Raw genomic sequence first — 11846 nt, forward strand, 5'->3', positions numbered from 1 at the left:
TATAGCTATTTCATTTATGAATGGCTTTATTGTCAGCAACCGGCCATTGAAGGTTGCTTTCTCCTAGAGAGCGTGCTGGAAAAATGATAAGAAAACTCTTTCCCGGTGCAAGAAGAAAAACTTGGGCCTAGTTACAACAACCCACTCAAGATAAGAAAATCCTTAGTTATAATTATAAATGAATAACCTCTTAACCTAAGAGGTTTGTTGCAACCGGCTGTTGAACCTTATATCCCTGTTGCTATTGAAAAAAAATCTGAACCCAATCCCTACTGATGCTGCAAAAAAGAAATCTGAACCTTATCCTGACTGCAAAAAAGAAAAGAAAAATCCTTCTTGGCTATTTTGCTCAGCATTTTAAAGAGCCCAGTTAAAGAGCTCAGATTTGGGTCTGTTTTTAAGTGTAAACACATGGAAGTGAAGTTGCTGATTCAGCAGGAACCCAGCATGATTTACTGCAGGTAAGTTTGCAGAGACGTAGCGAGCCGCTCTGAAACACCCTGCAATCTAATAAGAGAGAGGAACAGAATGACAGTGGGTTTTGGGGATAAGATTCCTTTAAAGTCATAGTTCCTGTCAAGATTTTACAGTTTAAAGACTCTTCACTCTTAGAAGTCCACAAGTTCAGTCATTCTGTGAGTCTGTAATGAGAGTCAGCTGTTGAAGTGTTATTGGAGACTTTGCTCTGTCGAATCCATTGTTCGGTGCACGCCGTTTCTTTTCTTTTCTCTTTAAAATGTTTGCACATTTAAAGGAGTAAATGCTTTTGTAAAACATGTTTAAAGTCGTGTACACTTGAAGGAGATAAAGACTCAGTCATATCAGTAGCCTAATAAAAGCTGGATTATTTTACATGGACCAGGTTGCATGGGGCCCAGCGGTGTTGAGATCACATGACCGGCTTGTAGAGGTGGACAAAGTACACAGCCTCCTTACTTGAGGGAAAGTACAGATACTACTGGTCAAATATTACTCCGTTACAAGTAAAAGTTGTAAGGACCGTTTTTTTCTTAAGTAAAAGTATACAGAAGTACTCGTTTTTAAGTATCAAAAGTAAAAAGTAAATATCGATGCATTGTTTTATTATTGTTGCATGTAATATGTATAGTACCTTATGCCTCTGAATCTATGCCTGCCTACCCCTCAAATCAATATCAAATTTATTTCTAGAACACAGTTCTAGTAGTGGGATTGAATGTGAGATTGAATAAGTGCACTCAATAACGTCCACAATGGTTCCCTCAAATAGTGCCCTATTTAAAGTTTCTTGGCTTTTAGTATGAATATGTTAGTCTTACTGTTATCTATAAGCTAGTGTGCTCCAAAACAATGACAAAAATCGCATTTAGAAGACTAAACCCAGCGTTGAAAATGAAAATCAGGTTTGACGTCAACCCGACTTTCATTTCCAACAAACGTCAAACCGGCGTCGGGTTCTGACGTCAGTACGACGTCGGGTTCTGATGTAAAGCCGACTTTCATTTCCAACCAAAATGCAACCCATGACTGACGTTACTACTTTCTACTCAAGGACCTTGACAGAAATATAGTGGAATAAAAAGTATATTTGTCTATCAAATGTTGTGAAGTTAAAGTAAAAAGTTTGCAGAAAAAATAATACTCAAGTACAGATACTCAAAAAGTGTACTGAAGTACAGTACTCAAGTAAATGCACTTTGTTACTGTCCACCTCTGCCAGTTTCATCACTGTAACCCCACTATTTTCACGTGAAAAGTGCATTTCAGAAACCAGCACAACATAAACAATACAATTGCTGAGTGCATCTTTAACCACATCCTTTTCCAAATGTTGGGAAAGTTTTCATCATTTTTAAATCGATTTGACAAGATTGTTTATACCTTTTGCTAAATATAGGCCATTTCAGGATGACACAAGTATAGGAAGCAAGTTATTAGGAGAAGATTCTTTTTTTTTTTTTTTTTTTTTTTTAATTGTTGTCCTTATCCCTGAAGCATGTTTTATTAGATTGTGCTGGGTTTAATACGGTGAGAAGAAACCTTTTTTTATTCAGTTAACACTTTGGAAGGCATTTTATTTATTTAAAAAAAAATGTTACACAACATTTACAAACCAAATATAATTTTAGAAAAATAGATTTTAAAAACCTGATATAGTTTACCATTTCTAAATGAAAATAGCCTGGCATTAAAACAAACAAACAAACCACAGCAATTAATCTGATTTCAATGTAAATCAAACTTGATTTAAAATAAAACACATGATGGTACCAAAATGTGACTTTATTAACCCTTTTTGCATAGATTTTGGAGGATAGCATCACTCTAAATTCAACTATGACTTATTTTACCTTATAGGTGACAACAAAACAATGAGCCATGAAAGGCTGTGCATTACAGTAGTATTCCAAGTGTAAGGGACGTTCTTATCTATGATAAAACACACACACACACACAAAACGGAGTGTCTAAAAGCCCATTTCCTATGGTAAAATCATTGTAATGCAGAACTCAAACTGCTTTTACAACACATCTGCAACAGTAATATATTAAAAGACATCAATGCTCAATAAAGTTCACATCAACAACAAATTCTTAATTATAGCTCATTATAACACATTACAGTCGCCATTAATTTTAGTCCAGACCATGCAATCTTTTATTCATATAATTCCAGTTATCATCATTACGCTGCAGGAAAATTGGAGATATTAGATCTTATAAACCTGATGACATCTTGTTTTGTAATACTTCGAATTTTCTTAATGTAAGAATGAATGTATTTTGAAAGAAAAAAAATACTACTAACACTTTCAGTAAGCACTTATGACACATCACCCAACTTACATTTGACATGAGACGTAAACAAAAACATCATAAAACACTCTTTTTTCAATACATTTTGTTCATCCCTTTACAGAAAGACACTGAAAAAAAAAAAAAACCTTTTTCTTTTTGCCAATTATGCATGTTGGAAGAAACAGAGTGGATTTCACAAATTGTACCAGCTGAAAGCAGTTCCTTCATGCATTGGTGAGAAACACAGAGAGGCACTATCGACTGAGATCATCCTTCAGTTTGCTCTCCAGAATGTCTTGAATTTTACTGAGGTTCTCTTCTTGTTGACCCAGTGCTTCAAGTATGATTCCCATGGGTGATTTCTTGAGTCCAGCGCTCTCCATCTTATTCTCCAGTTTGTTTTTCATGTTCCGTAGGCGAAGCGATGCATGTGCAAAAATCACTGAAACGAAAAATGACAGAGCACTTTAAACCTCCAGATGCAAGGTAGCATGTCAAAAACTTTTAAATGCCATAGTTTTTATTAAACTGCTATGTTATGAATTTTGTCTTTTCAAGACTTAGGAATGCCTAATGCATTCCATCTAATTTTTTTCATTTTCTCCTTTCATTTTCGCTAACAATAGATCTATGGTAATGATACATTTCTTAAGAAACTTACACAGAAGTGGGAGTTTGATTCCAAGCAGGAATACCATAACTCCACCGAAGAGCGACATAAGGAAGTAGCTCACGACCATCACCAGGAAAACAAACAAGGTAGGGTTCTCCTTCTTGAAATTTTTAATGATTGCCTTGTTCTCCCCTGCCCACACGGAGCCAATGAAGACAGAAGTGACCACTAATGCACCTGTGAACATGCTCACGGGGTTCATCAACCTGTGGACAGAGGATTGAACGGTGACGGGACGTTATTGAGGCCAAAATTGTGGTGTTCACTTGTGTTATTTTCAGTTCAGTTACTTTTTCAACTAATGCTTCAATGTCTTCTTAGAAATAAGCATTGTAGGCCTACATATTTAATATTCCCTTAGTTCTCACAAAAAGCTCAATTGAATTTGTCCTGCCTTCTAGCTTTGTGAGAATAGAAGCATGTGTCAATGGTGACACCTAATGGCTATAAAGTGTAAACACAAAATATAGCTGACAAAAGGAGGCATTTTCATGTTGGTCTGAAAATAAATAAAACAACGAATAAACTTGTCAGTTAAATAATAAACTGAACTTTAAAATATGAAAATGAACATCCACTTTATGACTGTGAAATGAGTATCTAGGCCTACATTGTTAAATACTGTCATTTGCTCATGGTCAGTGTCATGTGATTATTATTGTTCAGTCTTAGCAACTAGCTATAATATTAGAGCCAAGCCATAATCTCCCAGACATTACACTGGCATTCATCTTACAAACACAGCTGCCCACATATCACTAACAATCCACGAACTATATTTAGGAAGAAATGACTTCATGTTCTAATTTGGACAGGAAAAGAAAAACTTTTTAAAGTTTAACGTAGCTTGTTTTTTTTCCAGCACAACATGAAATTTCCTTTCAAAAAGTACAGTAGTGTACCATGGTATAACGGTGGTTTCAAATGATAATATCAAGGGACTGAAAGAATGCAAATTTCATGTTATCTCCAAGATGCCCAAACAAAAATCGGTATTATCATAGCAGGCTACCATTTTTAAAACGCATTTAAAGTCAAGTTAATCAGAACATGAGTTACATGATGCATGTATGCTCATTTAAAGCTGCATTTACAGTTTTAACAGTGGGTATTACTTCTCGCGATACTTTCTGTAATGCGATATTTGTGTTGATATGTTCAAGACACGTTAGAATTAGATGCTTGAAATAGTTATGATAGTCTAATAGTTAGAAATCTCTGTTTACAGTTAAATACCATATTGTGAATGCATGAACAAATTACCCAACAAGACTACTGGACTTACCCTACAAGCATGAATACAGTGATTGCCACCACCAGATAGTTTGTTTGATAGTAGAGGAGGTTGCTGACCACTCTGTTGTTCCATTTTGCCAAATCTCGCGTGTCTGGTTTGGCGAAGCGCTCCGAGCCTGGATAGAAATCATCCCAGCCTCTCAAAGGTGCGATCTCCACTTTAGCCATTAAAACCGAATAACCGGATACACTGGCAGCTGCTCACAGCTTATGCACTTCCTCACTCTCGCGATGCGCTTTGGCTTTAAATGGGCGGTTACTTCACATGTAAACAAACCATCATGTTTGAATTTACGACTTAATGCAATCACCAGACATTGATTTTTATTGTCATGCTCGTCGCATACAGTTTACGGTTATTTATTGCCTGATTTAATTAACTAGTAACCTGTTCAATTCGCGAACGAACGATTCTCTTGAGTCGGATCTTTTAAATGAAGAATTTGAACTAAGTCTGAATGATTCAGCTGAACCAGGAATCTTTAGTTTCGTAATAAACCGAGAAACCACGAGTGAGCGAGCACACGATAAGAATTTGTGGTGTATTGATTTAAAGTCTCTGTTCATCGTTCAACAAAAAAAAGCGGCTAATACTGTTCTATTGATGAAAAGAAAATGGTTTCACAAGGGTTACCTCCTGATAATCTCATTTTTAATTGCTTTAGATGTTTCTGTTAATTACTTTATTTTTTAGTAGACTATCCCTGATCTTTTTTGCAAATATATTTTAGTGCCATTGCTTCAATTCAAATGTCTTAACTTGTTCTCTTAAGTGATCTTTGATGTATCCCCTGTTAACTTTATATGCTCAATACAAAGTTTAGGTAAACAATTTTTTGTGGTGAACCTGGGACTTGACTGATAAACATGAATAAACATCATTTTATGAAAACATTCAAAGGCGTTTTCTGCCAAGAGATGTAAAAAGTTTTTATAATACTAAAGGCAGCATTGGGTGGGTGCATAAAAAAAAGCAAATAAACCCTTTTCATTGGTTGGTAGTGTCATGAGGTATATATCCCGGAAATGTTGTGGAGCTTGGCCACGCCCCTTACGAATATCTGCCATGGCTGCCTGCGGTGGAAGTAAAACTACCGATATGCTAAAATAGCATCTGTTGTTTTCCTCAGGTGAATAAATATTAAGTATTTAATGTTACGTTTGATAGATTTATTGCTCATTTTAGTAACTGACTTTGTTGTCTTTAGGTTCACCGATGTGGGCTAAATTATTTCTTAGCCCCAGGTTTATCAACCGAGTTCATCTCACGTGGAGTCACAGATCATTGATCACAATGCAACTGAAAACTAAAGAGTTCGAGTCTCTATTTACCGACGGGCTGGTTGGCCTTGCTGGTAAGCTCACTTTATCTTACGCCATCATCACCCTTTCTTTCTTTCTTTCTTTCTTTTCTTTTCTTTTCTTTAACTGCAGTGATGATATCCCCACTTTACCATTCTCACTTGGATATACAGTACTAGCGAGAAGTTTGGACACTCCTACTCATTTTCTAATAGTACTATTTACTATTTAAAAAATACTCCTAATAGTATTTTCACATTTTAGAATGATAAAGTCAGCAAAACAAAACCATTTTGCATGTTATAAGGTACATTCAGTCAGGGGTCACATGTCAAAACTTTTGAATGGTTACCATTTTCATGTTCAATGCTGTTTACTTTTGTACTACCAAGGAACATGTCAAAAAACATTGTATTTATTACGATATATAGAAATATTTGAAAAGAACCAGTTTGAGCTGAGGATTGCAGGAGGGGCGGTGCGGGACCTTCTGTCAGGAAACCGGCCTGAAGATGTAGATTTTGCTACCACAGCCACTCCAGAGGAAATGAAGAGCATGTTCCAGACAGCAGGAGTCAGGATGATAAACAATAAAGGAGAGAAACACGGGACCATTACTGCCAGGGTAAGGTGAAGAATTTGATATATTCCTCAAACATTTTACGTTTTGCTAAAACTCTTACACAGTTATTATACTTTTGCAGTGGGTTTAGGTGATCTATTTTGGTTTGTGAGAATTTTCCACATAATGTCAAAGTTATGACTACAAACTGAAACATGCCACTTTATACATTATATACTGTAGCTTCATAACGAGAACTTTGAAGTGACCACTTTGCGAGTGGATGTGCAGACGGATGGGCGGCACGCAGAGGTGGAGTTTACCACTGACTGGCAGAAGGATGCAGAGCGCAGAGATCTCACCATCAACTCCATGTTTCTTGGTAAAACAGAAGGACTTCCTAACGAGACATTTCACCTGAATGAATGACCTAATGAATGGATTTCTCATTAATTTGATGTTGACTTTCACAGGATTTGGAATCATTAAAGCTACACTGTGTAATTTTTTAAGTTGATTCTTAGCAAAAAAACACTTTGTTCTTTCAAAATGATATGTGCTCATTAATGTGTAATTACTTCTACCAACTAATCAAGTATTCTCGTAAGCGTAGAATCTGCCATTTAGAATACATACGAGCGAGTCGCTCGAATGGCGGCAGCCATGTTGCGCCTCCTTCTTGAAAATACATTAGCCAAAGAGGGACATACCTGGAAATTCAAGCTTCGCCTTTCGCGTTTTGACACTCAGTGGCACCGTGACGAATGCGAGGGGGAGATTACTCGCGACTGCCGGCAGATTTGAATTAATACGGCCACCGTAGGAGTTAAAACGCCCTCGGAATGGGAGGGGCTAGAAAGTAATATTCAGTTGGTAGTCATAAACAATTTCACCGCTAGATGAGAGAAAATCGTACACAGTGTAGCTTTAACATTTATTATGTTTTTACAGGGCTGGATGGGACTCTATATGATTATTTCAAAGGATATGAGGACCTCAAGAACAGGAAAGTAAGGTTCGTCGGCAGTGCCTCACTACGGATCCAAGAGGACTACCTTCGAATTTTGAGATATTTCAGGTAATTATGCACTATTACAGTATTTTGACCGAAAGTAGCTAGAACAAAATGCATGTTTGGAATGATATGAAGGTGAATAAATTATGATAGAGTTTATCTTTAAATCTTCGGTCTTCGCTCTGTAGATTCTATGGGCGAGTGGCAGCTGAGCCTGGGCAACATGAACCTGAGACTCTGGAGGCAATAAGAAAGAATGCCAAAGGATTGGCTGTTATCTCAGGTGAGAGGATCTGGGTGGAGCTCAAGAAGATGCTGGTTGGAAACCATGCTGGTCACCTGCTAGAGCTTGTCTATCAGTCAGGCCTAGCCCAGTACACAGGTGAGAAACTGAGAAATGGAGATATTTGTTAGGAATTGTGGACAACTTCATTTTATTTTGTTAATATAATCAAATTTTGATTTTGATGGCAGCAGAACACTACAATAAAAGTTGTCACGACTGTCAAATCACCTTTCCTTTTATTTACACTTTTTAATAGTTTGGAGTTGAGGATACTAATTGTTGCAGTTTTGCAAGTGGATTTTTTGCCCAATCTCACCTGACACAAGACGGCTGCTCAACAGTCCATGGTCGTCATTCTCCTTTTCATGATGGGTCATACATTTTCAATAACAGACAGATCTGGACTGCGAGCACAACCCTTCTACGGTGTAGACTAGAGTGTCTAGAAACCACTCTGTTGTAGCACATGCTGAATGAGGCCTTGCATTGTCTTGCTTCCCAGGAAAGATGTCATCTTGATGCCATTAAATGTCTCTGCACAATCCCAATATATGCCTCCACGTCAGTGGTACCTTCACACACATGCAAGTCACCCATGCCATTTGCACTGATGCATCCCCAGATGTTTGCTTTTGTACCTGCTGATGAAAGTCTAAATGGTTCCTTTCATCATTGGGACTGAGAACTCAATGTCCATTTTTCCCAAAAACAAGCTGAAACGTGGATTCATCTGACCGCAGCACACATTTCCACTGTGTTTTGGATCATCAGAGATGAGCTCGGGCCCAGATAACTCGTCGGCATCTCTGCATAGAACTGATGTATTGATTTCTCCTTGCATAACAGAGATTCAAGTGGCTTGATGCAGCGTCAGACTGTTAAGTGAAAACGGTTTTCCAAAGAACTCCCAAGCCCATGTGGCTGTATTAAACAGAGTAGCATGACGGTTTCTCATGCAATGCCATCTGGGGGCTCAAAGGTCATGCACATTCAACAGCGGTTTCCTGCCTTGCCCTACCTGTACTAAGATTTCCCTGGATTCCCTAAGTCTTTTCACAATATCATGTATGGTAGATGGTGAAAGACCTACATTTTTTGCATTCTTGCATTGAGAAATTTTATTTTTGAATTGTTTGACAATTTTCTCATGATATTTGGCACAAAGTGATGAGTCATGACCTATCTTTGCTTGCAAAGACTAAGAAGCTCCTTTTACAATCAATCACGATACCCTCACCTATTACCAATTCACTTACTTATTGTGGACTGTTTCAAAAGAGATTAACTTGTATTTTCTGTAAGCTTTCCACTTTAATTTAGCCTCTGTCCCAAGTCTAGTCTAGTGTCTAGCTGCCACCAAAATCAAAATTTGTTTAAATTTACAAAATACAATAGATTTAATGGGTTGGACTTAATATATTCAAAAATTTTAATAATTATTTGCAAATATTCTGACTTACTGTGTGTCTCCTGCAGGTCTTCCAGCAGATGGCAATGTTGGAGAGATGAAGCAGGTCTGGCAGAGGGCTCACGACAGCTCTCCTAAACCCATGACTATCCTGGCTGCTCTGTTCCGAAGCCAGGAGGATGTGGAGAAACTGGATCTGCGACTGAAGCTGTCCAGAGAAGAGAAAAACCTGGGCCTCTTCCTGGTCAAACACAGACGAGATCTCGTTAAGGGACAGGATCAACACGACAGCATGAAACCGTACACAGATTTCATAATTGATGTATGTACATTTCCTCCCTGGGCTCCCTCTCGTAATGTTTACTACAACAAAAATCTGTTGTTGTACATTGATTTAATTCATTTAAAGCATTTTTACATTAAAAAAATGTATGTGTCAATCAAACAGTAGGAAGACACACTTTATCACCATAATCATTAAGACTCATTCTAAAAAATTAAATGGATTTTTTTCAAAGGCCCAGTGTTAAAAACTGGGCCTAATGTATAAAAAAAATCAGAAATGAAATACGCAAGTAAAACTGTAGTAAGCAGAATATGAGTATTCTGCTTACTACAGTTTTACTTGCGTATTTCATTTCTGATTTTTTTTATACATTAGTTGTTTTGTTAAACTATTATATTATTCATTAATATTTTTAATTAGCTTTTCAGTTTTAGTAATTTTAGTGAATAATTTTTTTTATTTTAGTTAGTTGCTAAGGCAACATTTCTAACTTGTTTGTTTTTCATTTAATATTTTTATTTTATTTTAAATAAATGTATTTATTTTAAGGATTTTTAATAGTTTTAGTCAACAATAACAACGCTTTTTTCCCCCTCATCTTTATTTCCACATTATATAGTTTTTACTTATCAAAAAAAAAAACATTAATATTATATATTTTTATACCATGGTCTGTCTGAATACTCTATTCTGATTGGCTGGAAGGTGTGTAATAAAACCATTTAATGCACAGGAAGTTCCAAGTCCGATTAATCACTGGTCTGTATTAATGCGCTGTTTTCATTGAAGCGCACACACATACAGAACGTCACTCGCACACAGAAACATTCAGGAGCACAGAAACATATCAACGCTGCCCTGTGACCTTTATTAATAAAATAGCTTGGCTACTGAATCTCTACATTATATTTCTCAGCTTACATCGCTATTCTGAAATAATTAAACTCACAGCTTCATTGTTAATAGAGAGAGAGAGACACTGAACAGACGCATGTACACAACTTCCTCTTTTGATAATTAATTCAAATAAATGCTGCAATTCATTCAAATAAATGTAATCTTATGCACTACTTTACCTCTGTGTCTGGTTCAAAGTGGGGAGAATGCTAGATCTAACGAGCTGTAATTGATGGAAATAATCAATTTTACGCTTCCAGTCAAATATTGAGCTTCAAACATCAATAACAGCTTTAAGCTTTGCTTCGGGCGGTTCTTTGCCTTCACAAAATCATGTAATGGACAGCTAGCCATGTATTATCCCTTACATTATAAATATATCTTTTTATTTTTTCATTGCAGTCTCGAGAGCCAGACTCGCAGAGTAAAGTACTGGAGCTTCTGAAGTATCAGGGAGAAAAGAAACTTTTAGATGAGCTGAGAAGGTGGTCCATCCCCCGCTTCCCAGTGAATGGGCATGACCTACGCAAGCTGGGCATTACCTCGGGTAAAGAGATTGGCACCATCCTTCAGGAGCTCAGGGACATGTGGAAGAAGAGCCGCTATCAGATGAGCAAAGAGGAACTTCTGGCCACCCTCAGCAGATCCTGATGTCAGAAAAGGAAACTCAATAGTGTCAGAAGTGCTACTGTCTCTGCATGCATGTTCCATAATGCATTATGAGTCTATGTACAGAAGGTGCACCTCCATAGTGTCAACGAAAAGTGTGTGGAGGGACCATCAGGTCTGTATGTGGCACTTATAAACGCTTATTATTTTGTCCTGTGGCTTTGCAGATACAGTGCTACCAAAAGCTGAGGAATATCTATGGCTGCTATCTTTGGAATTTGTAATGGCTATGTTTTCGGGATGCAGAAAATGCCTCGGAGTATCAAAGCGAACATTGTGAGATTTAGAATGCTAAACATCATAAACACTTCCTTATCATTTTCCTTTTATAAATGGTGATTTACTTTGACATAATATCATTAATTTATTCATTAATATAATTGGTTTTACCAAGGATGCCTCTAAATTGAATGACACAATACAATTTAATTTTGAATTTGTTTTTTGATGTGGGATTTGTCCCTTTCAAGAAGAATGAAGTGGTGTAATTATTATAGTAAAGGAAGTAATTTAGCTCTCCTGCAGAGATGACATCTTCTCATATTTGAAGCCGTAGCCATGGTTTCATTGTGAGGAAAAGTTATATTCCTTTTGTCAACAGTTCATAGTTATTAGATGGTTATGTAACCAACTCTCCAGGTGTTTACTTTGAAATAAAGTTGCACACATTACGT

At 36.9% G+C, this 11846-nt stretch overlaps 2 protein-coding genes across 2 annotated transcripts; one reads left to right on the plus strand and one right to left on the minus strand.

Moving 5' to 3' along the window:
- Positions 1 to 2244: 2244 nt before the first annotated feature.
- On the minus strand, positions 2245 to 5218 carry arl6ip5a (ADP-ribosylation factor-like 6 interacting protein 5a). The gene is made up of 3 exons (XM_079884537.1): positions 4737 to 5218; positions 3440 to 3657; positions 2245 to 3220 (listed from the first exon to the last, which is right to left on the minus strand). Exons 1-3 carry the CDS (start codon positions 4913 to 4915, stop codon positions 3033 to 3035), a joined length of 585 nt encoding a protein of 194 aa, XP_079740663.1. The 5' UTR covers positions 4916 to 5218; the 3' UTR covers positions 2245 to 3032.
- On the plus strand, positions 4589 to 11846 carry trnt1 (tRNA nucleotidyl transferase, CCA-adding, 1). Its single transcript, XM_079884530.1, has 9 exons — positions 4589 to 4893; positions 5750 to 5877; positions 5956 to 6102; positions 6481 to 6674; positions 6855 to 6993; positions 7563 to 7689; positions 7815 to 8008; positions 9389 to 9642; positions 10906 to 11846. Exons 3-9 carry the CDS (start codon positions 5964 to 5966, stop codon positions 11152 to 11154), a joined length of 1296 nt encoding a protein of 431 aa, XP_079740656.1. The 5' UTR covers positions 4589 to 4893; positions 5750 to 5877; positions 5956 to 5963; the 3' UTR covers positions 11155 to 11846.

This window comes from Squalius cephalus (assembly GCF_949319135.1).
Source record: "Squalius cephalus genome assembly, chromosome: 10".
In the NCBI taxonomy this organism is placed as follows: Eukaryota; Metazoa; Chordata; class Actinopteri; order Cypriniformes; family Leuciscidae; genus Squalius; species Squalius cephalus.